General features: G+C 30.3%; 1 protein-coding gene across 1 annotated transcript; it reads left to right on the top strand.

The window, feature by feature from the left end:
- On the top strand, window positions 1-27164 carry LOC103312414 (transcription factor Sox-10). The gene is made up of 3 exons (XM_015978327.2): window positions 1-382; window positions 11416-11562; window positions 26047-27164. The coding sequence occupies exons 1-3, from the start codon at window positions 168-170 to the stop codon at window positions 26840-26842; spliced, it is 1158 nt and encodes a 385-aa protein (XP_015833813.1). The 5' UTR covers window positions 1-167; the 3' UTR covers window positions 26843-27164.

Here is a 27164-nt window from a genome sequence, read left to right on the forward strand (position 1 = left end):
AAGAAACAGCTCTCAGATTTTCAAAGCACTCTTTGATTGGTGTCGTAGAAGGTGCTAGTGCATGCAATTCGAACAGGACTTTATTGTTTTCTAATTGTTTGCCGTCAGGTGGTTGAGATTCATTCATAAATTTCGCGTGCGTAGATCAGTGACTGATTATTTTTGAAATGTTATCGACGAATTCGATGTCGGTTGCCATCAACGCCTCGACGGCGACGAGCGTCGCGGCGGCCGCCGTTTCGGTTCTCCAAGATAACAATTCTTCACAGACAATCAACGGTGGCTCGGCCAACTCACAACAACTCGATAAAAGTGAGATTAATGATGCGGTTACTAAAGTTTTGCAAGGGTATGACTGGACGCTAGTGCCCATCGCATCCAAGTAAGTACGCTTGATTTTGTTCAAAATTAAAAAAAATTCAAGTGATAACTTTATTTGCAAGTGCTGGGATTTATTGACAGTAAATACATTCTTAAAAAAATCGTTAAACTATCATCGATTCTAAAAGCGCAATTATTTGTTTGCTCTGAATGTTTGATTTATTTTGAATGATACTAAAGTTTTGTTGATTATTGGCTAATAAAAATAACAGCGATCTTCAAAAAAAAAAGCGGTGAGATAAGTAACAGAGTGACTTACCTCATTTTTTCCCGCGAAAAATTTTACTATTCTATATCTAATAGCAAAACTAAAAGTATTAGGTAATTTTGGTTTAATTTATTACCTGTACATTTTTTATTAAGTTTAATTTTGGGCTTTTTTGCATGTAACGTTATAAAACAAAATAAAACTAGAAAACATTTTTGTTTTCCGAAAAGACGATTAACTATATTTGATATTTTTTTTGGTCACAACAACTCTCCAGCAATCGCTGTTTTATTATCTGGGAGTATAATTTATTTGAAAAGTAAGCAATTTGACCGACGGGAGAAAACACTGAATCTTAGATTTAATTTTGTAATAATGCCTTTGAAGAATATTTGAGAACATCTCAACCATATACTTCCGACTAAAAAAAAATTAAAACAAAAAATATGAAAATTAATTTTCTTCTTTAACCGCACTTCACACATAATTCGAGTTCGCTACAGTAAAACCTCGAATTTTGATATTTGTTAGTTAAAAAATTCCGAGACTTGTTAGGAGTTTAATGTAATTTTGTTTTTCACAAATTTTGTTAAAATTTTAAGAAGAGCAAGAATTTTCGCAAAAAGATATGATCATAATTTTTTATTCGTGAAGATGCTCTCTGTGTGTAGGTAATTTGAATATTCCATCCCAAACGATAAAATAATATTTCATCTACTCTTTCCTTCATGGTAAAATGAAATTTTATCGTTTAGAGAAACATGTTTCACAACCTTTTTTGTTCAATTGTTCAATTTTTCGACGTTAATAATTGTCAATGCAAATAACTCAGTAATTCAATCGAAATATTTAATAATTTTGTTTTGTATACGAGGATAAAATTCATCATTATCTTCTCAACCGCTCTCGAAGATAAAATAAAATAAAAATCTTCTTATAATAAATAATGAACAAAATTGGTCTAATATTTAAAATTCATGGAAACACTGAATAATTTACTATGTTTATTTTAGAAACAAAAGGAAACTGCTACTCACGATAACTACAAGTTGGTTACAAGAAATGGCTCCTGATTTCTAAATAGAAACGTGTCTACATTAAAATGACTTTTTGTCCTAGGGAGATTACTAAGAAATGTTTAAACAATAAAACGAAATCTGAAACTTTTTTATTGCTTGTTTTGAGTTGTACTGCTACATTACGTATTTTTATCTTTCTTTTCTTTAGTTCTTAGTTCAGGTTCTCAGTTCAGATTAAATCTAGTTTGGTAACAAGCAGTGTTTAATTTTTGTGTAATTAGCTCATTCAAAAAAACTTACAAATGTCTTATTTTTATAAAACAAAAAGAAAGGGTGACATCTGAAAAGAAGAAAAATGTCAAAAATTAATAATTGATTAAAATTTCTTCTGAAAAAATTTTCAATCTGTGTTGACTGATTCACAATATTTTTATGAAATACTCGTACAATACAATAGAGGTTTTTCCGATTTTTATTGCACATAAATTTCAGCATCCCGTTTTACTGTCTTTATTAAAATGAGGCCAAAATACGGTTTTATTAACTGTTAAAATTGTTAAATTAACAAAATTTTCTGTTTTGCACTGATTTCCAAGCCCCAAAACCCTGGAATTCTTCTGATTCTGGAATTTTTAAAAAATGTGTCTATTATAATTAAAATTAATAAATTACTATTAAGTACTCGTAGGTGCAAAAATTGTTATTTATTGTCTCGTCTGTGAAAAAGACGTTTAAATGTTGTTGTGTATATGTAAAAAAAGCCGTAAAAAAATTTCGCTAGCCCCAAAAATGTAAATTAAACATTTAAATTGAAATGAACGTAGGTAATTTTGGTACTAGTAAAATTTTTATTAAGAATTGTTGTTAAGGAATAATCCTTTTAATTTTATTGCTGTTAATATTCCTAATTAATTAATTTTAATTATAAGTAAATACTAAACAAATCACATCATAATATACAGGGTGCTTAAAAACTGGCGCACCAACTCAGTGGTACGCAGCTGAGAAGCATTTGTAAATTATGGGAAAAATCTTGAAAAAATTCCTAAAGTCATATTTTAAAAAATCTGAAGCTGCAAACAGCTGCAAACTTAATTTGTTATTTTCATTATTTTTTAATGTTTTTATGTTTCACACTAAGTAATCATTCCCTAATAAAACGATGAATAATTATTTTTAAATTTACTATCAGATTTAAGCAGTTTATTTTAATTTAAAAAAATTAAAATTCATCAAAAAATCTCAATTTGAATAGATGTACCAGCACTGGGAATTATTTCCTAGGAAACCGTTTCAAAAATATTTTATTTTTATTGTTGATCAAATTCAATTGCTATCACGACCGGTAGACAACGTTGCCACATATCACTTATTTAAAATTAATTATTTATCAATAACTTAAACAGAATTATTTTTTTACTATTTTTACTTTTACATGTAATCTATTTTCTACCACACATCATTGAGTTGGTGCGCCAGTTTTTGAGCACCCGGTATAGCGAAAAACATTACGTATTTAATAGCAAATCTAACATTCGGCGTAACTATTAGTTTTTGAGATACATTTAACAGACTCCTTACAAAAACTGTGGTTACTAAAAACGTATTTTGAAATGTAGTTTTAAAATAAAAAAAATCTGTGGTTATTCTTTTTTTTTCAATTTATTTTTAAGCCTTTCAATTTGTGTTTGAGATGCAGAAATCTTTAATTTTTTAATATTCAAGTTGCAACATATAAGAAAAAAGGTGTACCTAAGTACGGGTGAAACGTTTGTACAAAGAACAGCATTAAATGTAAATCTCATTTTTGTTTTTTCTATTCCCTAAATAACTATAAAATTTTTGATAAATTGTAGATCCTAGAACAGCATATGAATAAATAATAGCGCAAAATAAACAACTATTTATCTTCCCTAATACGGTTTCATGGTTATCCATATTCTTTCTCGGTAGATAAGATTGTAGAAATAATTTTGGAGATTCAAATCCCAAAATTTATCAAGTAATTTCAACCTTCCACCTACTAGTCGGTCTGAGCCGACTGACTTATTCACAAAAAAACCATAAAACGTAATGATGTTGTGAGACAATTTTGGCAAAATTGTCATTATATAAATCTATCTTTCGTAAAAAGATTATCAGTTTATTTTTGACAAATTTTAATGTGCCCTTGTAGACCACCTCTTTCCAACTAAGTTAAAATATGTGTACCCTTTTTTGTAAATTTTGGACATACAAGTTGACACACAAGTTTCAAAAGATATTTTTTATTTAATTACCCATCGTAATATACATTTTTTTTAATACAAAAAGCAGTTTAACTTTTTTGGATATTTTTCGATAGGTAAACTGGACAAAATTAGGGATATCTCTTGATCCGTCGACAAGAAGTCTGAACATGGAACTTTTTCAATAAATGAATCCATTCACAGAAATTTTAACAAATTCGTTTAAAAAAACTTGAAAATTGTAATAACTATGTTATTTAAGGGAGCAGAAGCCAACAAAATATTAACAGGCAGGTCCCGATATAACCTGCCAAATAAAATCCATAGGTGACTATGAGTAGAAGCACTTACAATTAATTTTTGATTATGACTACGATCAGTAGCGTCGAATGAGTGTGTATAGGGGTTAATTTATCTTCATTATTTGTAACCTACCAATGATTTATTTTATTTAATTTATTTATAATATATATATATATTTTTTTTGGCAAGTAATATCGGAACCACGCTGTATTTTAATGCACCTTTTTGCATCCAACCTAATAAATAATAAGAAATTATCTTTTAATACTTTACTAAGGTACAATAGCGAGCAAAAAATGTCAGACATTTTTGTCATTTTTTTATATAATCAACTGTCAGTGTCAAAATTTTGATAAAGATCATACTATATCACCCTAAAAGTTCATGTCCAACCACTTTTGAAACTGGCTGTATTCTGTATTTGACATTTTGAACACCAGATTTGACATTTTTGAAAATTGGACGTTTGTGTTAATCGTTAATTCGTTAGCCTAAAGGTGGTCTAAAATAACTAAACGTGTTGTTGTACGTGTTTTAAATTGGAGACAACTTGAAAAATTTGGAAATTGAATTTGCCAGGAAAAAAATTATACCAATCTTAATTAAAAAAAAATATACTATTTATGATAATGCCAACCCGACGGCTCTTTGACAGTTGATTATAAAAAAAATCGACTGTGTCTGTGATATGTCAAAGGTGTCCGAAATTTTTTGCTCGTCATTGTAAGTTCCATATATCTCATTTCAGTTCATAGGAGAATTGCAACAGCGCATTTAAATTTTTGGAGTAAAAAATAAAGCACAAATTCAGAGTTTCTGTATAAGAAAAGAATTCTGTGTTAACTTAAATCCCAGCAACACGTTTTGAGCTAGGAAAATCCACCAGAAATCTCAATTTGTGCTCCATTTCACTCCAAAAAATTCAAATGTGCTATGAACTGAAATGGAATGTACATATTAGCTGTTTCAAAACTATAAAAACGCTAAACCGTCGCATTATCCCGATTTTTTTAATAAGATTGATAAAGTTCTAAATTAGTTATTAATAATGAAGGTATAAATTACATTAGCTAGTAACAAGTGTTCAATAATTGTTCTGGTCGTAGTTTGCTGTTGTTTTCTCTTGCTATCATGAACGTAGGTTGCGTGATAAGTTCATATGGTTTGCTGTCAACTCTTTAAATGTTGTCTTATTTTTGCATTTAGGAGTTTTTGATAAAAATTACATTGAAAATCATAATAATTGTATGCAGACATTCAAGACTTTACTCTGCAAGCTCAGTTGAATGTGTAAATTTTTGGCCTGACACTGACAGCACTGACAGCTGTCATCTGTCATTGTGACAATTGCCACACATAGGCGATCTGACCAGAACAATTATTGATCACTTGTTATAGCAGCTAATTTTAAGAGAAAATTCATTTGTTTCATTTAAAATCCACATTGAGTCAAAGTTTTACTGGAAACAAATTTGCGAGGATTTTTATATCAAACTGTGGATAGTTTGGATGAATCCTTTTATTACTAAGTAGTATTTGTTATTACTCTCTCTATTCGAAAATATCGTTTACAATTGAATTTTATTCGCAATTGTCTTTAATAATAATTAAAGTAAATTGTAAATCTATATACCTTATTTTCGAACGGAGGGAGCATACAGGCTGTATCAGAAATACGTTAATTTTGACACGTGATTAAATATACAACAACTTTTCTAAATAACATTTTGCAAAATTCTTATTTATAATTTTCACTGTTTTCCTCCTTACTTTTGTGCAAACGAGCCGATCAGTCTTTAATAATTAGTTTGTATTCATAGGAACAATTTTCATTGTTTTTTTAAAATGTTTAAATTGTCCGTTTCTATAACAACAAAAATAGTTCGGGTCTCTTATTTTTGTATCCTTGAGACGGGTACACGTTTCAGTATGTTATCTTTTTCCAAATTTTAAGTACATATGCGAATTTTTCATTGAAAAATCACAAATGGAATGGATGTTTTATTTGTTGAGCTCACTTAACTGTTAAAATTATGACAGGTATTTCAGATATACACTGTGTGTTTTGGAGTAGGTATAAGTACAAGTAGTTTTTATTTCAACTAATACCAAAATTTTTGCATTAGATTTGCTTTCCGATTTCTATAGAAAGAAAACCTTTTGTTCACGTTTTTATAAGAAAATTATTTCAAGAAAACTGGATGGGTTATTTATAATTTTTTTCTGTGGCTTCAATTATTTTTAAATGAAATAACTTGAACTGTTGCTGATTTTCAAATTCTTTGGCAGTCATTTATCAGTTACCCAATAAATAGTTCTAGCAATAGTTTGGATTTTTTGTATTACTTTTAAGCTGCTTGTCACCAAAACCACAATTAAATATTACCTAGGTGTAGTCGGAATTTTTTAATTTAATTTACTCAACAGCAAATCGAAAATAAATCTCCAATTATAAACTATTTTCTTGTATGTCTTAATATAAAGTTTGTTCGTCGCGTGTTTACATCTATTTGTACCACTATTGTTTATTTTAAACGATTAAGATTAATAGAGGTGTACATTTGAACAAATATTTATAGAAAAGTCAGTTTCTAACACTAAATAAATAACTACCTGGATAGATGCAGGTAAAATTTTATTTCGTACAATTTGAGAAGAAAATAAAATGTTTAGATTTCACATAACATATGTTTGCTCATGGTGTCGGTTTAAACACTTTGAAGAAAATTATCTGAAACAGACTTCTCTGACACCTTGTGCTTCCTTTTGCCACAACGTTTGGTTTATCACATATTTGGACTTATTTCTCATTTTTATTTAACCCCCAAAAAATTAAATTTAAACTTAGCAAGAACGATGGGACGTTTAAATTAACTTATGCACAGTCTGCAGTTTCGTGGTAACAGTTTTAAAAGTGTTTGAAAGTTCCGCCGCAAACAAAAAGATTTTAAAGGCGGTTAATTAAGGTACAGATGTTAATGAGGCTTAACCGACGGTACCTTTTATCTTTTCTAAAGTGTATTAACAGATTTTATGTAATTGCAAACATGATGTGGTTTTGTTCGTTAGAACCAATTCTTTGAAATAGATTTGTTTTAATTTTGGTGGCTATTTCGTCAACGTGTCTGAATTTTTTACTTTCTGTTACCTTATTAACAAACAATTTACATAATGATCTCCACAATGTTATGGTCGTGTTTGCATTTTTAAAATTCAAATTGGGAAATATTTACCTTCCACTAAATAAAACTTGTTTGGACAACGTCTGAAATAAATTTTACAAAATCTCATTTTTTCGCCTGCTTAATATGGCGATGCACTTTTAGAAAAAGTCGCAACAAGTGGAATATCCACCTCTTCGTGAAGGTGTGAATTAGCATTCACACTCGGCAAAGTACAGTCGTAAAATTTAATGAAATTAAAGTTAAGTGGATGTATAGCGCAAACGCTTAACCACATAAATTAACAGTAACTGTGTTTTAATTAGTGGTACACTTACGTGATTCAAAAAGTAAACACGTTTTTGTTTCAAAAATTTGTAGCAATTTAACTCCAATGTGGTAAAATTTCTTATTTAAAAATCTAATTGGATGAGAGTAAGTCAACAGGTTTGTCCTGTCTTAATCTTAGACAATGATTGGTTTTTCAAATATCTTCCATCTAATGTGATAAGTTTTTTAATTGGCAAGTCAATGAAATGACACCACATTGGACAATTTTCAGAATTCATAACAAATTAGGTTTTTACAAGTATTTAAAATTTTATCATACGGGGTGGCCCATGGGTCTGTAATTGGTTTCGACCTAAAATATCCAAATTGAAAATATTTTTTATACACAGAGTTTGTATACGAGGTTTATGAACCAAAGTTATGTTTTTTTTAATGGAACACCCTATATATTTTTGCATAATTTGATTCTACACAAAAAAATAATGTAACTTTGTATAAATTATTATAGGCTTATCTCTTTTCGTTTCGAAATTATTCAACTTTTCGTTATAAAAAAGACCAATTTTTGAAAAATCACTACGAAGTCACCAATGAATATTTTCCGACAAATTTGCCACAGAAAAACTCAGAATACCTCGCAGTTTTAGCAAATGGTAGAATTTTAGTTGAAACTCACAGATAATGTACAGGGTGTGCAGAAACGCAAAAATTGAATAACTCATTTTTTTTAATGAAACACCATGTATTTTTTTGCACGTATCGATAGTATTTTGTATTTTTCGGATAGTTCGTTTTTTAATTCACAAATTTTCTTTGGAGGTTAGAAACTCTATTTAGATGTTAAAAAGGATTGTAAAATCATAAATTAGGATAATTTAGGTTACACTTTTTATTAAGTTCTACAGCAGTAAAAATAAAAACTTAATTTTTAGTAAATAAATTCCATTATAAAAACTAACAAAACGAATTTCGTCTTGTAATATACTTCAAATTCTCTATTGCACAGAACAAAAGCTATAAAGAAGTTAATTAATCGTTGAACTTAAATATTGTTCTACATTTGCTGTTGTAAAATTAGTTCGTTTGTCTGTAAGAATTCATCTGAACTTATATAGAAACTAGACTTCTGTTTGAAGTCCTAGCAATAAAATTGGCCACATTTTTTGGTTCAATTAATATTTTTTTGAGATTTTTATATTAATTTTATATTAATTTTAATTAATATAAAATTAATTAATTAATTTTAAATTAATAAATTAATTAATTTTATATTAATTTTAATTTAATTTTAAAAAGTGATGTCATTTTCTAAAGTGGCTAGACCAAAATAATGCTATAAAATAATTTCACAAGGACTCGTGAATCTTCAGAAATAAAAATTGTACAACATTAAAAAATAACTTAACGTAGGTTTAATTAGAGTATTTCCAATTGAGAAATTCTATGTAAATAACTTTAACGCTGAGAAACCAAAAAGTTGGAACACAAAAAAATAAAAATTAACGTGACTAAAATTCTGAAGAACTAAGTGATTGAAAAACTAAGAAACTGAAAAAACTAAGTATACCTAGAGCCCCAGTTCTAATGTTTTTTAAGTTTTTCAATTTTGCAGTCACTTAGTTCTTCAAAATTTTTAAAAGGAAAACACCAATAAAGACTAGGACTCGACTTATAAAAAGCTCAATAAAAGATAATTGATCTGTTAAAAGTTAACAATGCGATTGCACCAACCAAATTGGTTCAATTTGGTCACGTGATCACCTAACCAGGCATTCAATTGCGGTTTAAACTAATGACGCTTTTGTAAACCGACCCTAAGAGAACAGTTTAATAGCAATCCAATTTTAATTCGAGATTAACTTGATATTTGTCAATGGCAACTTAATTTTGAATTAGTTTATTTCTGAATTAAATTTTGATTTTGCTTTCTTTAAACCGACCTTTAGTAACTTGGAAGTGAAAAATCAAGAAAAATATATATCTTAACTAAAGATAATAAGAAATTGAAAAACTGGAATTATAAAATTGTGAACCATAAAAACTAAAAAATTTTGGAAATGAATGTACTCGTAAAATATAGAAATTATCTAAGAAACTAAAAGCTGAAATATTGACAAATATTGTTACTGAACCACTAAGCAATTACGAGAAAGTCTAAAGGCCTGAGAAAAATAACAAAAACAAAAAACGTAAAATTTTTAAAAAAGTAGTAAACTGTATTTATTTTTAATTGATTTACATTTCTTTATATTTATATTTACATTTTTAAAAAAAGCCCTCAAAAATTGCGTTAGGGTTATTTTCTAGAATCCGGTCTCGAATTACTATTACATTGTTATTGTGATGTCAATTTTAATTAATATACAAGCCTAATAAACAAATGTTTTTTAAACAATAACATAAGAAGTTTCTTTAATGCACATATGTTGTATTTTTTTATTTTTAAAAAGAGTTGTTTTTATCAATAAGATCCGATTATTATTTCAAAAATTTAGCAAAATTTACTAGAAAAAAACATGCTTAACAACTACGAGTATGTCGTATATGTATTTATATCTATATTTAAAAATGCACAAAACATAGGGTGTTATTTATACGAGTAAAATGCGAGTATATGTACGGACTGTTTATAAAAAAATGTAGGATTGCAGGTGGTTCTGGAATTTGAATTTGCCGGATTTAATTATTTTATTTTTATAAAATTTCTGAAAAGTACCAATTTTTATCTACTCACACAACCAGTAAAACCAAATTTTTCCTATACAGCGTGCTCAAAAACTGACGCACCAACTCACTGGTGTGTGGTAGAGAACTGGTTACATATAAAGGTAAAAATAGTAAAAAAATCCTTTGTATTAAAGTTATTGATAAATAACGGATTTTAGATAAATGATATGTGGCAACGTTGTCTTAAGAGTCATGATCGCAATAGAATTTGATCAACAATAAAAATAAATTATTTTTGAAACGGTTTCCTAGGAAACAATTCCCAGTGTTGGCACATCTACACATTGTGATTTTTTGGACGAATTTTAATTTTTTTAAATTAAAAAAACTGTTAAAGTCTGATGTGAAATTTAAAAATAGTTATAATCGTTGTGTTAGGGAACGATTACTTAATGTAAAACATAAAAACATAAAAAAATAATGAAAACTAAAGAAGTTAACACAATAAGTTTGTAGCTCTAGATTTTTTAAAATATGACTCTAGGAATTTTTTCAACATTTTTCCCGTAATCTGCACTTGCTTCTCAATAACGTACCACTGAGTTGGTGCGGCAGTTTTTGAGCATCCTGTATACTAACATTGTTCCTTTTTTCTGGAAAGAAGCGACAAATTTTTAATACCTACTACGATCCTACTTTTATTTATAGACAGATTGTATGTAACATTTTTTTGGTTAAAAATTTTCTGGGCTTAAATTTTATACTTTATTTAAATATTTTAATTTACCGACACTTGAAGATTCATTCAATAGTTTGACTTTGACCATTCTAATAACTTTTGGAAGCCTTCCCCTCAAATTAATTTCTCGATCCGCCCCTGTGTGACGTAGCGGGAGGAGTCGTTTTGAGAATACTATCACTATTAAGATTATTTAAATAGAATTTAATTTTGTTTTTGCTGAAATAAAAAATTAGGTCACATCGTATAGTCTCTTAAAATTCTATAAGAGTTTAAAAAAATACCAGAAATGCTCCTAATTCTCGTTTTGTAGAGACATTTCTGTAAATTTTTCAAATTATACTCTTCCTTGTTTTATTGTCTTTATTTTGTATTTTCTTTATTATTTTTTTAAATTTATTTTATATTTTTTTTCCAGGGCTGCTTCCGACAAGCGAAAACTGCACGTGAAACGCCCAATGAACGCTTTTATGGTGTGGGCCCAAGCCGCCAGACGGAAATTAGCTGATCAGTATCCACAACTCCACAATGCGGAACTGTCAAAAACACTTGGCAAGTTATGGAGGTGGGTTATATTTGTAAAGTTATTCTATTAATACAAACTCACATTGTTTTTTCCATCAACTACCAAGAACTTTGTCTTGACTTAAAACATCATGCTCACAAAAACCCGCATTAACAATAATGTACTCCACTCCATTAAGTCCTTAAGAGTGTGACTCAAAAAAGTGCGAAAATACATGTGTCACATTTAAAAAATGTTCATTAAATCGAAACGGAAATTCTTGATGGTTTTCGTTTCTAATTCGATTTTTTTTTTAAATAAAAAGTTGTCAATTTTCATATCTAGAAAGGTCAAGTTATAGTTACCCTGGCCAGATGCGTCCTGTTTGACGGTCAATGATCGACTCTGCTGACTTTCTGTTGGCTTATCTCATACAATATCCTCTGCCTTATTGCGATAACAATTCATTCATGTTATCGCGTTTATTTCATGAATGAAACGTTACGCACTAGACACTCGCGTGTGATTTTTCCAGAGAATTTAGCCACACTGTATATTTGCTTTTCTGTTCAAATATGTGAAAAAAAATATTAGTGACGTCAGTAGATTCTTTTGTGATTTGAACTACAGATTACTCCATTTATAATTCCAGTGATAAACAAAACATAAATCTGAAAAGATTTTTCTTTAAGGATTTAACAATGCCACATATCTCTTATGCCCCTGCTTTATTTATAGATATCTACATTAAAGTTTTATATTTGATTGTATAATCGCATAACAATAACAAGAAAAACAATTCGGTTTGTGAAATATGACTGTTAATTTATTAACAGACACCAGACTTCTAATAATTTGAGACTAAAAAATTATCGTTACGGTTGTGGCTGTGGACATCTTTTTTCATCTTTTTTTTAAACAAACACATAATTAAATTAATGTGAAGCTTGTCTGAAGATCCATCTGTTGTCGAGATTATACCTATTTGATATCTGTCTAGTAAAGGAATAGTCGTAATTGAAACCTAATGCGCTCCAGATCCATAATTAAATTAGATTCATTTCTGCAATTCTTAGAAATGTTTGCTTACTTCATATTTGCAAACACATGAAAAGATAAACAAACCAAGTGACTAATAATAATTATATTTTATGGCCAAAAGGGGCAAAGATCAGGGGCAGATAATGGGGAGTTTTTCAGCCTAAACAAATTCAAATATGAGAAATTTTATTTGGTAAAATACAACCAAATCAATGTAATTTGGACTCAACGATAAAATTTTGATTGGTTTTATCCTGATTTTATATGGATTTTAATTTCGTAATCGTAGCAATGTTTATTATTATTTAGTATACAGGGTGAGTTAATTATGGCTTATTTCTTAGATACAAGTAATAAGAGTAGTTCCACCTGTCCACCTTACAAAATTAATCCACTATTGCATTGTTCTGAGTATTGTCACCATTGCTTTTACAGTTTTGTGAAAATTTCGTTATGAATTATTATTATATAAAAAATAAAAAACAGTCGGGATTCAATTCATTGTTTTTAAAAACCAAACGCACTATCAACTGGTAAGTCTTATTAGTTTTTTGGTTCCATGAACAAATATCTAAAGCTAAGGTTATGAAACGACGTACAAATAAAACGTCCCCGTCCTTGATAGTTCCGTTATTGTCACCAGAGGCGCAGTTGTTCCATTACCTTTCAAGTTTTCAGAGCAGTGAATTTATAAAATAGTTGTAATTAAATAACGGTTAGCACAAGGCTAATTTTTGTATCTTCAACCGTATTCGCTGCGCTTGCAAAAATATCAGGTGGAATACAAATTGAAAATTATAAGCGATAATTTTTTGCGCACTATCGCCTATTTATCAAAACGCTGCGAATACGGCTGAAGATATAAAAAAGTGTAGGGAATGAGGTTATAGAGAATTAAATGCTCTACAAAAAAGTCCGCGACACCATATTTCTGTCTTCATCGGTTTAGATATAAATTCACTTTCCAATACTTGACCATCGGCAAAATGAAGGAAATCCGTCACTTGAGCGTCTTTAGAGCCTAAACAGTTGAAGATAACGATATGGTCCTGACTTTTTTAAAGGAAATTTAACCCTACAACTTTCTTCTGAACATTTTTCTTCTTTAACCGTATTCGCAGCGTTTTGAAAAAAACGGGACAAGCGCAAATTTTAAATTTTAAATAATTTTTTTTCTCATGTTTCTCATGAAAATTTTAGTCTGCAGCTTTTCTCAGTTTGTTGTGAATGCAAAGTTCAACATTGCTGCATTTTTTCCAAGTAATTGGAAATAACGTTCGAAGCGCCCTCATTTTACTCTGCCGTACTATTTTTTTTGGGTACAGAATATCGTGCGATTTTGTGTCTCGTTTCGTCTCCTCGTAGCCCTTCGTAGTTCCATTACCATTACCTTTTATTAATTATTATTGAATTATACCATGCGATTTTTAAAATTTTGATCTAGTTATCCACGACAGTTTCGTCAGCAATGAAACGAATTGCATAAATAACTTCAGCATCGCTTTATCTGTCAATATGTCCAAAATGTTCACCGAAGAACATAAAAAGTATGTTGGAATTAAGAATGATATTTATTTATTATTATATTATTATTTAATTATTTGAATTTTAAATTTTAAATAATTTAAAATTTAATATGTATCCAAGTTGTATTTTCTAAATTGATACGTTCTTTTTGTATTTGTAAATGGCTTATATCTTATATGAATAAATATTTTTCAGGTCATCTCTGAAGTTTATTTATAACACTGGCCAATTATCGGTTATTATTATTCTGGATGATATCCGCAACTGTAAATTTGATAACGTGACCACAAAATGTACGAGATTCATCGCTAAAACATCGGCAGACCATAAAAGATTCATCCTTGTAGCAGAATGATAAAAGATCAATCAATGATTTCTCATTTCCGGTCATGTAATATATTATCTGTATTTGTCTAACTGTATTTATAAAGTTGAATGATAAATATGTACTCGTATTATCTAAGCTCCAAGAAAACTAAGCAAATTTCCTGAAATGTTATGGCAGGTGTGCTAAAATTTTATTTCTGCTTAATTTTAATATACAAGGTGTCTCAGCTAAGATTTTCGAGCCTGATATCTCAGATATTTGTCAACGGATTTTTATGAAATTTAAAATGCAGATATTTTAGAAGATAAAGATTAAAATCCAATTAATGCCACAACTCAAGTCTTAAAACGTAATTTTTACATGCCTTTTTAAAATGTTAAGCCTTTTAAGACTTATATTAAAAAATTTATCGTCAGTGAAAAAAGCTGTCGGAAAAAACTCGTTCGTGGAAGATGTCTGTTTCGCGAGAAAAATGAGAAACAAACTGTTAAACGTGGGTACAGATGCAAAAGCGTAGATCTCTATGAGACAAATGAGCACTACCATTGAATTTTGGTCAACCCTACTCGCAGAAACGTAACTGTCACGCAAGGGACATTTCACAATTATCTTTCACCCATACAAAGTTAAACAACAATATTTTTGACTTACTTTTGGTACTGGATGCTTTAATTTTTTTAAAAAGGACTAAAAGTCTGAACAACAACTGAAAAATTCTAGACACTTGAACATTCAGGACTTTGGAAATGTTTCGTACACTGCTGATTGGATTTTCTTCGAAAACTTGAATTACAGTCCCAAGTATTGCTTCGTTTCCAGTGACGTGTTTTGTCCTCACTCGATTTAGTTCAGGTACGCTTCCTGTGTCTTCAAATTATTGACGATTCTTTGAACTTTAAATTTCATAAATAACATTTCACAAAAAGTCCAACGACACTTTCCATAGGCGAATATTGATTCCTTTTTCAACAACACAGAAATTTCAGCAACTGTTGTTGGTTTTTAAAGAAATTTCACCAAATTAAAACAATTTTACTTTTCTGACAGCGCGCACACTTTTGACAGTTTTTTTCAGTGGTACACAAAATGCCGCATAGAAATGCTTCATCAATTGTTTCAAAAGGTGACTGTCCAAATTACTATCAAAATTTTGATTAAGTTTTTAACAACAAAATTTAATTTTTTTCTTGGATCAGTCGAGCGATTTGGTTAATTTGTTGTGTGGCCATCTATTTTTCGGGTTTAATGATCCAATGTTAATTTGGCTTAATTTTAAATAAAAAAAATGTGTTTCAAAATTACATTTTTTAATCTAAGGTCATTTTTGCCGCTAATTGAAAGACCACCTCCTAAAAGATGTGCATTTTAAATTTCATAACAATCGGTTGACAAATAACTGAGATATTAAGCTCAAAAGTCTTAGCTGAGACACCCTGCATAACTAAAAATATATTGATGGTGGCTAATACGTACACAGCTGCTTCCAAGAAATGCTTTCCTTACTGCCCCGACCATGACAGAATAAAAGATTTTACACAATTCGCGTTTTGATACCTTTCCTGTTATAGAATTTTAAAAACAAAAATTCGTCGCCCTACCTTCGTCTTAAAAAAAATATATAAAAATTTTAATTTTTTTTTTCCAAAATAATTTAAAAAATAAAAAAGTGTTACAGTGCCTCAAATTTAATGAAAATTCTATGTTCAAAACTTTTTTTAGTTTCCGAAAAAAGTGAATAGTTAAAAAAATAATAGAAAAATAAATTCTGTGCTATCTTGCGGCTTAGAGACACACTAAAACATGTTCCCCATTAACCTTAAATTTTTGAATCAAGTTTTTGGTGCTTTAGATCATATATGGGTGCTCAAAAACTGGCGCACCAACTCAGAGGTACGTTATTGAGAAGCAAGTGCAGATTACGGGAAAAATGTTGAAAAAATTCTCTTTCAAAAAATTTGGAGCTACAACCTTATTGTGTTAACTTCTTAAGTTTTCATTATTTTTTAATGTTTTTATGTTTCACACTAGGTAATCGTTTCCTAACAAAACGATGAATAATTATTTTTAAATTATTTTTTATTATTTTTCTATCAGACTTTAGCAGTTTTTTTAATTAAAAAAAATGAATTCATCAAGAAAAATCACAATCTGTAGATGTGCCAAGACTGGGATTTATTTCCTAGGAAACCGTTTCAAAAATAATTTATTTTTATTATTGATCATATTCTATTGCGATCACGACAACATTGCCACATATCATTTATTTAAAATCCGTCATTTATCAATAACTTTAATATAAAGAATTTTTTTACTATTCTTAGCTTTATATGTAACCAGTTCTCTACCACACACCACTGAGTTGGTGCGCCAGTTTTTGAGCACGCTGTATTTTGACTGTAGTTAGCGGAAACGACAGCTGTTGGATCATTAAACAAAAACCTGTTGAAAAAATTCAACAATTAATGTCTTATGAATTTATGATGTACAAAACAACTAAAAAATTTGGAAATTTGACAATAAATTAAATTCGACATCACCAAAGAGCAAAAATCGATACCGTTGCTAAGGAAAACAAATTTAAAAATGTAGCAAAATTAAGTTTCTTGAAAAAAATCTGACTCCATTTTTGTGCTTAACTGAACGTCTTTTATCACAATACGAGAGTTTGTCCGGTTCTTTTGAATCTTCCTGTATTTAAATTAATTATTAAGACAAGACACAAGACAACAGAACAGTTTTCATAAAAATATGAAAAAATTGAAATAAATGTAGAAGAAAGAAGAAAACTTTCCGAAAGTTTTCTCTGGTAGTATTTCTGGTATCTTGCGCTGGAACTCGCCAAGTTCCCATCGAGCCAGAATCTAAGTGAAATCGTCGAAGATTGTATGACAAACCCCTGGGTGGAGCGTGTCGTTGTGACGGCGTGTGTGAGCGCAATCAGCGCAACCAAACTCTACGGGTGGTACTCTCAAAGTCGCCGCCGATGCTGTGTAATGTGCCACGGATATTAATTTGGTCGATCGTCAAAGATAGACAGACGCATACTGCTTCAAATCATTACAAACCATGACTGGAACGATGAACTATAATACAACTTCCCAAATGCTTACCAACTCGGCTTCGATTTGCACCGAAATTGCACAACTGACCAATTTCCTAGACAACTTTATTAAGGATTGAAACGTTCACAACTGACATAACTGATTCAGAGTAACTGCTGTTGCTGTTACTTAACTTTTGCAATTGAATTTCAAAGGGCAAGCGAAATTTTGCAAGCGTTTTTTGTTATTCCATTTATTTTTTGCTTTTATTTTAAATTCTTTTTAAATGTGTAATTTCTCAAATAAAAAAATTGTGTGCTAGATATTTTTGTACTAATTTCGAATACAAATGAAAAAATCACGCATTTGCGTCGTTTACCAGAGAACAGCCTGTATATTATATGAAAAATATTTACACGACATACATTAAAAACTAGGCTCGCGGAGACGCAATTCTTCCGATATGACCCATTTTACCAGGTGAAATAATAGTCCAAGTTTACTTTACAACACACAAACAAAGATTAAGGAATATGTAAGGGGATAGCTTGGTAAATAGAGGGTAGCAGCTTTTATAAAATTTCGACCGTATCAGTTTAAAAACAGATAAGTTGTAATGTCGGATATCCTGTTAGTTACGTAGGTAAAATATTTGTTTAACTCAACTCCAAAAAGTATTGATTTTTTCTTGTAAACACCCAAACCAAAATTGTCTAAATAAAACGTTCAAAACAAATTAAATGATTTATACGTAAACCTAAAGGTGTAATACCTAGTTACGACTTCATACTTCATAATTACTTGAATTTAGGGACCTTATATTGTTAACAATTAGAACAGTTTATCTTCGAAACAAACTTGAAAAATGAAGCAACAAAAATTTTGGCATCTCTCTGACCAAATTAAATTATTTAGTAACTAAAAATTGAAACATTTGTTGTTCACTGAAGGCACTGGAATTTTAAATTATTTGAAATTTCGCTAATATAGTATAATTAACTTTAATGCTGAAAATGAGACAGAAAATGTCAACAATTTGGTTTATTCAAATAATCACCGGGTGGATAAAATGAAAGAATTTTTTTCTAATGTATGTTAGATTGACTTCCAATGTCATTTAAAAAAATCCAAAAGGAGAATGTCGTAAATCTGTAAAAGTTTTATTTCAAACATTGCAAGAAATAAAAATAATAATTATTCCAAATGAACTTTTTTTGGTATGGATTTAGTGCAGCATATGTACAGACTGTTTATTAAAGAGTGTAGGATCTCAGGTGGTTCGGCAATATGGAATTTCTGAAAAGTACCAACCAGTGAAATCAAATTTTTCATATACTAACATCGTTCGTTTTTTTCTTGAAAGAAGCGACAAACTTTTAATACCTACTACGATCCTACATTCATTTATAGACAGATTGTACATGAATAATACAGTATAATAAATTTTTTTATAGTAAAATTATATATATTATATTTAGTTTTGACAAAAATGCCCGAATTTCTTTTAAAAAACATACACAATTTAATTTAAAATCTTACCCTGTATTGCGAGTAATAAGGCATCGACATTTTTTCAACTTTTGTTACATAACGAATAATAGTTATTTATTCTTCGACACTGCCAAAATTTCCGGTTTTTCTCCTGTGTAAGGAAGTTTTTATAACTATTTAACTATTTGGCATTTCTGAATATGAAACGTCAGATTATTTTTAACAGATGTGATGCAATTTTAAGCCTTTTTGAGCCTAATTCGAAAAATAAAATGTTGTATTCAACTCGTTTTCGTGAAAATCGGTTCATTTAATTCACCTCGTGGATGACTAACCACTCGTGGTTTAATACTCCACTCGTGAAATAAAGCGTCCGATTTACATTCAAACTCTTTAAATAAATAACTAATATTTACCGAGTTTGGCTGTAAATTGGACGCTTTATTGTCGAGTGGATTTTTCGACGTCGATAACGAGAGATGCAATAAATGAACCGATTTACACGAAAACGAGATCAATACAACATTTTATTCTTCGAATTAGACTCAACAAGGCCTGAAATTGTTTTAAATTTGTACAAAATATTCTGATGTTTCGTATTCGGAAATAAAATTAACTAGACGCCCTCTGGTGATGACTTTTGAACTATGTCGAAAACAGTAAAGAAATTTTCGTAATGCCACATTTAACTGACATTTAATGAATTGTTCAACAATTTTGCGTGTATAGTGTTAATTACTTACAATAGAAAGAAATACTTTAAAAGTACGTGGTGGTAAATACTAGCGTTGACTTTGGTTCTGTAGTTTTTCGTGGTATAAAGTGTTTATTGTTGGAACTTGAAAGTGGATAAAAAGTGAAAAATATTTAAATTTTGATTACAAAGTGTTATCAAACAGTTGTCTAATTAAAGATTATAAGTAATGGATCACAGCGAACACAAAGTTTGGCTCAAGAAACCAATAAATTAGTGAAGTGTTATGAATTTTAGGTTAGAATTTTCCACTGAAAAAATCATGAAATGCTGCGGTAAATCTACAAAACTACAATAAAGATTAACAACTGCTGATACATTTAAACGTAAATTATGCCAAAAGGTAGGCTTTTCAATGTCTTTGTAATAATTTTCCAATAAAGAAAGTGAACCAAACAGTCATTCGTTATTCGTGTTTTCCTCGTCATCTCTCATTTGTCAACATAAGTTTCTTGCATCAAAGATGCAATAATCATTCCGCATAGGCAATGTAATAATTGTGAAGCCTCAAAATTCGTACAACGCTCAAAATATCCGAATAAACATTTTCCCGCCATTTATGGTTACTGTTTTCGACCTAGCTCAGTGGCGCCCCCAACGGTAATTTTATTTCCGAATTGAATAATGCCAAACAGTTGTCAAAACTTGTTCAAACTTAACCTTAAAATTTTTGGGTTTATTAAGTTCTTTTCTAGTTTTGCACATACTGGAGAACAGATATAGCTTTTCTCTATTAGTTCTCCAAATAGATTTCGAGAGTTACCGATTTGACAGATTCAAATTTAAATATTTTCAAAAAATCTAAAATATTTCGAAAACGGTTAAACATGGGTATAAGGAAAGCTGATAAAAACTACCTTAAAATAACTCAACTAATCCAAAAACAGTGAAAAACATAGCTTCCCATTTAAAATGAGAAAGTTGATAGCGACTTCCGGTATAACCAAAAGTGCCGCCATCTTGAAAATATTTTCATTGAGCAGAACTCGACGGATTATGGCTGTGTACCAACTTTCAAATAAATATCTTTATTACAATTTTCAGTACTTCTAATGTGGGATTTAGATGGAACACGCTTTAACATAATGTATTTAAAAATTGCAAACTTTATTTATCTTGGATTTTTTTGACGAAGTTTCCGACGCTAAAGTTGCTCAAAAACTGTAAACATTCGGGATAAGGCAAGTTGAGTTTTTTCACTTTTTTTGTACCTTGTATCACTTCTTAAATTGTATGCATAATTATCAAATTTACCCCGTATTTTGGTACTATTGCTATGAAGACAGTCAAAAGACCTATTGAAATATCTCAAGGAAATCCATTAAAAAAAGATTGATCACTTCAGGCCTCAAAAATCAAAAATGTATTGTGGTTTTAATAATTTATTTCATAATTTTGAGTTTAATGTTGAAATGGAATAAAAAAAATATTACTGTTTTAGTAAAAACTTAGAAACACTTATTGCAAAAATTTTAATCTTTGATCTTCTTTCCATTTGTCGGTAGAAAAATTTCCAAATCTCAAATACTTTTTGCAGCTATGGTCAGTTTAATTTTAGTAGAAACAGAATTCCGTAGAAACGGAATTAAAATTCACAAACCTCATTTTGTTTATTTAACTAAGGATCTTATAGTATATTAAGTATCAAGAACGGTAAGGAAATTTTACCAATCGAAGACAATTGTTGTCTGAGACTGACAATTCTTAACGTTCGTGATGCTTATGACGTTTTTTGCACGATTCTTATTTTTTTTTTTTTAAATTAATAAATAATGTCAAAATAATTGTCAAGACAGCAGATTACATATACTGGTTGCTACGTCCAAGGCGTCGACAAAATTACTTACCGACCCCTAATTTATTTACTGTCGCCTTTCGACGTAGCAACTAGTAAACACCACATACTGTCTTGGAAACAGGCCTAGTAAACAACCTAATGGAGCTCAGTCGTGCAAAAAAAGAATTTTCGAATAGTCATAAAGTTATACACTAGTGGTGCTATTCTCTAACTATCTCTGTTATACTGTTACGTTTATAGAATAACAGTGCTCTGACTCTCTCTGTTAAAATAAGGGTAACAGAGTTCCCATTTGTTCGAAAATGTAATTTTAGAGATAATGGAAGCCGATTTTGACGTATGGCTTCCTACTTGATTCAAATATTTTATTCGAAAATGTCAAGAAGTTTTCATAAAATTATCATTTCGAATTTGGTATATAAAAAAGTTTCACTAAAATGTAAAAAAAAGTGAATGCAGAAGACGAGTGCAGATCAAGACAAAAAATATCCTTGTTTATTGAAAAAATATCACACTTTTTGTTTTGAGATCATTTCTGTGGGATCTCGTGTCGGATTAGGTAATCAAATTTAAATCGAATTGTTTTATTCTATGCTGTATAAAACGCAAAATAAATAAAAAGGAGAAACAGAATTTGGAAGAAACGAAATAACTATTGAAAGACAAAAAATTTAATTTGAAATAAATAATACAAATTAAAAATTCTATGTTTTATTTTCACGGAATAATGTTTCTAAAATGAAGAGTACAGTGTTAAATTTCTTATTCATACAAATTTTGGTTCCTGACAAATTTTAAGTTGTATTCATTGCCATTTAGGATTGGCAAAGATTACCTTTGCAACATTATGGATAATTGTTATACCAGTTGATTTTTTTCTAAGACAAATCTTCACCCCTTTCTTCGTTTCCTATACTTAAAAAACCAAAGATCGAATTGTTTGCGTGATTCTAAGCATCTAGTTTTATCCACTTATCACATTTTTAATGCAATTTTTTGTTAATTTGGTGAAACATCGTAAAAATTCACGATCTGTCACTGGCACTGTTAGTTTATGGAGATATTTTTGCCGCTGTTGTTTAAGAGTAATTTATTACTTTTACTTTATTTTTACTTAAATTAGGCCATCGAATTGCCAACTAATTTGTTGGAAAAAGATGTTATTTTTGGATCTTTTGACCTTCTTGTATGTTTTTTAGGTAGAAACTCAAAAAGCAAAAATTTACTAAAAAAAAGAGACAATAAACCAAGAAAATACCTTATCTAAAAACTGTGTTATATCATTTTGTAGAAGACTGCTCTAAACCAAGCCTTAAGAAACTATATGGATTGAAAATAACAAAAATTACAGCAAGAATTGTTATTAGAGCAAGTTTAAAAAAATATATAAAAAAAACAACAAAGGGTTTGAATCAGAAACTCATTTTCAAATTTTACCATAAACTGGCATATTTTATAATTACAGTAAAATCTCCCAACAACGGTCACCGGTGAAGAATGTTAATTATCCGTTGTGGAGAGGTACATGTGAGAGGTGGGCAATTTTAAATAAATAATTTTAAGCATCATTCCATAAACTGTCCATCATATTTAAAACAGCTGCAAAAATATATTTTACCAATGTTTTACTCGTACGTGGAATTTTCTTATTAGATTTTTTAATCTTAGGTATACTATAACTAAAAATTTTAGGAACCGTGTTTTTCATCATAATTTTTTACATGACACGAAATTGTAGATATTTTTTGACAGGTTCAAAGTATTTAGAGAGCATGAGTTTACTGTGGTTCTAAAGCAAGTTTTCTTTTTATTACAATTGTCTTCACAATCTTTTATCACGTTTCTCTCAAAAAAACTTCATACACGTAGCGATATTTATTGATTGAATTGCCTAAACTATACGCACCTTTCTAGTCGGGAGCGAGTTCTGATACAGTAGGCTGTATTGTACCACTTTTTTTTAACAAATTCTGAAAAAAGTACTTGATATAGCATAAATCAAAAAAAAATGTGCTGTGCTGGGTTAATATGTTTAATAACTTAGTTAATTTTTTCTTTAATTTTAAGAAACGATTTCTTCAAAATAATCCATAATTTGAAACGCTTTCGGTAGGTACAATTTTGGTACCGGTTGCTTAAACAATACTATCGTTTGGATTAACGAGTATAAATAAATTATTGTAAAATGCTTAAGATATGCAGAACAACTTTTAACAGGAAATATTTTGTCAAAATAACTTAAAATTAGGTGTGCAGTTAATGCAAATAATAATGATAAAAAAATAACTCTAAAACTTTTTTGAACAATACAAGTCTTGGAATGTTATAAATAACAACATTACGCACTTTTGCATTGATCGCCATAGTATATAACAATCGGACAATTTGGGAAACCAAGCGGTGGTACCTTTTTGGAAACAGTAAACAAATAAACAAAAATGAGATTGTAACTGATAGATCAATAACATGCAGTATACATTATTTGAAAAAACAGCGCAAAAACTCTTACGAAAAATTGGAGCAAATTGAAGTCCAAAAGTTAAACTTAAAGATGAAATAGCAAATTATAAAAATTAATAGCAGAGAATGTTAGTGTAGAAATGTTACTAACAGAGGGTAACAGAGTTTACGGAATACGAATTTAAATAACAGCTGTAATTTTTACAGTAATAGTAACATAGTAACAGAAGTTAGAGAAACCTAGAGTTTCTTTATTGGGAGAGTTGGGACACTGAACGTCAAACCGAGCCAATTTTGTATTATGTGGATAAGGTAATTATTTCTATACTTTTTTATTAAAAATTTTGTTAGTAACTTATGTCATAGGTTTATGTCGAAAATAATTTCAAGGTTATAATTTTTGTCAAATGCATAAAATGACATAATTTTACGTCAAATTGAACCAGGAACGTAGGAATTGTAGGAATTTTGGGATTACTATTTAAAAAAAGAAAATAATTGAATACCCCCCAATATTAATGTTCACATTTCTGAAATTTTTCAATATTTATTTTAATATTAAATACATAACTTAAAACATACTTCAATGCTAAAAATGCTTTTCTTTCAGTTACGATTTTTAGTTAAACATCTCGTCCCAAAAATTTTCTAAAAAATGATATTGAAAGTGTTCTCGTATGAAAAACGTAACAAAATCGTGAATTCTCAATAACTTTATAATTTGAAACAGAATCTAAAGTTCACGTAGATGCTAAAGGCGGCCAAGCAGCGACAGGTTCAATTTTGGGTTCAAGTACCTACGTATTTTATAAATGCATAGAGAAATTTCCAAAATCTCATAGATTTTGTACATAATATTATTTAGACAATTCACTTTTCCAAGTGCTTGTTAATAATAAACGTAAAACTTGACAGGAAAGGTTCAATTTCTCTCTCTTTCATCGATGATTACCATTTCTTAAAGTTAAGGAAAAAATGTTTATGATGAAGAGTTTAGACGTAAAATTCTTGTAGTTACAAAGAAATCTCTTTTAAAATTTGGAGTTCATATCAAGAAAGACAGTGAATTGACGACGACTGCTAGTCTAAACCATTTCTAAACGCAGTTAGTCGACGAAAAAGGAAACATTTTTTGACAAATTTATTTGACTTTTCGCCAAATTTCAAGTGTAACACCACTGATTTCTATCCCAATTTGTTTTTTTTACACATTCCAACCGACGTATTCGGAAATAAAATTAACTAGACGCCCTCTGGTGATAACTTTTGAACTATGTCGAAAACAGTAAAGAAATTTTCGTAATGCCACGTTTAACTGACATTTAGTGAATTGTTCAACAATTTTGCGTGTATAGTGTTAATTACTTACAATAGAAAGAATTACTTTAAAAGTACGTGGTAGTAAATACTAGCGTTGACTTTGGTTCTGTAGTTTTTCGTGGTATAAAGTATTTATTGTTGGAACTTGAAAGTGGATAAAAAGTAAAAAATATTTAAATTTTGATTACAAAGTGTTATCAAACAGTTGTCTAATTAAAGATTATAAGTAATGGATCACAGCGAACACAAAGTTTGGCCCAAGAAACCTATAAATTAGTGAAGTGTTATGAATTTTAGGTTAGAATTTTCCACTGAAAAAATCATGAAATGCTGCGGTAAATCTACAAAACTACAATAAAGATTAACAACTGCTGATATATTTAAACGTAAATTATGCCAAAAGGTAGGCTTTTCAATGTCTTTGTAATAATTTTCCAATAAAGAAAGTGAACCAAACAGTCATTCGTTATTCGTGTTTTCCTCGTCATCTCTCATTTGTCAACATAAGTTTCTTGCATCAAAGATGCAATAATCATTCCGCATATGCAATGTAATAATTATGAAGCACCAAAATTCGCACAACGCTCAAAATATGCGAATACATTTTCCCGCCATTTGTGGTTACTGTTTTCGACCTAGCTCAGTGGCGCCCCCAACGGTAATTTTACTTAACTTAACTCTACTACTAACCATGCACTTGTCATTCATGTTGACATTTCCCGCGAGATTTGAATTTAAAAGTTTGAAAAACCGAGTCATCACAAAACATGAAATTTAATTCCAGACTACTGAGCGACGTGGACAAGAAACCCTTCATCGAAGAAGCCGAACGCCTCCGTGTGATCCACAAGCGCGAACACCCCGACTACAAATACCAACCTCGCCGAAGAAAACAGAACAAAAGTCCCGGCGACTCCATGCTCCAACTCCCCCACGGCCAAAACGTCACCTTCTCCCGCTCCCTCAAACAGGAAGACTCCCCTTGCAGTCCCCGCAGCCACAGCTCCACCTCTCCCTCCACTTGTTCCTCGCAACCTCACAGTCCCGCCATCCAACCCCAAACCCTCCGCTCCTGTCTGGAGCAACACAACCTGGACTTCAACCGACTCTCCGAAATAGACAATAGTTACATATCGGAGGATTGTATCGACAACAGCGACCTGGACCAGTACTTCCCCTCAGAGACCAGCCAGTCCTACCAACCCAGTTACCCCCAGAACTACGCCAAACACCCAACGGAGGAAGAGACCAACAATAACTACAAGAGCAAGAGGTTGTGCACGGAGAACATCGCGCACCAGGAGGCGTACGAAGAAACTGCGTCGTCTGCTGGGAGGTACCATGAGCTGCAGCCGAGCTCTGTGGTCAAAGCTGAAAGATTTGTTCCACCTAATGCTTCGGTAATGTACAGTTACCAGTCGGGAGCGCCCATTGGTTCGACTTCCGCTTATTACACGAGTAGTGGCCATCAGTATTTACCTTCGTACCAGTATTTGCCCCAAAGGCCCGTTTTTGGAAACTCCTCCCTGACTTACAACGGTGAGAGTAATCCTGAACCGTGGGGACATTACACGCTGTAGTCTGACTGAAACTTGTTGCAAAACGTGATATTTAAGTTGCTTTGTATTTTATTTGATGTAAGTACTTACAATATTTTATTACTTTATTATTGTAGACAAAAATGTTTCTCTTGAAGCCAAAGAAATCATTTAATCACAACCAAGAGAAACGTTTGTTAAGTTATTCTAAGCGTCTAGGTAGGTCTTGTTTTCTATGATACCATGCTCTGTTTTAAGTGCATGTTTGTACTTATAAAATAAGTGCCTTAGGTCCGAATATTTTTATATAAAATTAGCTAATTACATAGAGTCCTTTATATCCAAATAAACGTGTCGAATATAA

This window comes from Tribolium castaneum, chromosome 1, assembly GCF_031307605.1.
Source record: "Tribolium castaneum strain GA2 chromosome 1, icTriCast1.1, whole genome shotgun sequence".
Taxonomy (NCBI): Eukaryota; Metazoa; Arthropoda; class Insecta; order Coleoptera; family Tenebrionidae; genus Tribolium; species Tribolium castaneum.

What these genes read in the sequence shown, in the direction of transcription:
- LOC103312414 (XM_015978327.2), top strand. Translation starts at nt 168, where the DNA reads ATGTTATCGACGAATTCGATGTCGGTTGCCATCAACGCCTCGACGGCG. An exon ending in CTAGTGCCCATCGCATCCAA is followed by an intron (nt 383 to 11,415) that starts GTAAGTACGCTT and finishes TTTTTTTTCCAG; the next exon opens with GGCTGCTTCCGACAAGCGAA. An exon ending in ACACTTGGCAAGTTATGGAG is followed by an intron (nt 11,563 to 26,046) that starts GTGGGTTATATT and finishes ATTTAATTCCAG; the next exon opens with ACTACTGAGCGACGTGGACA.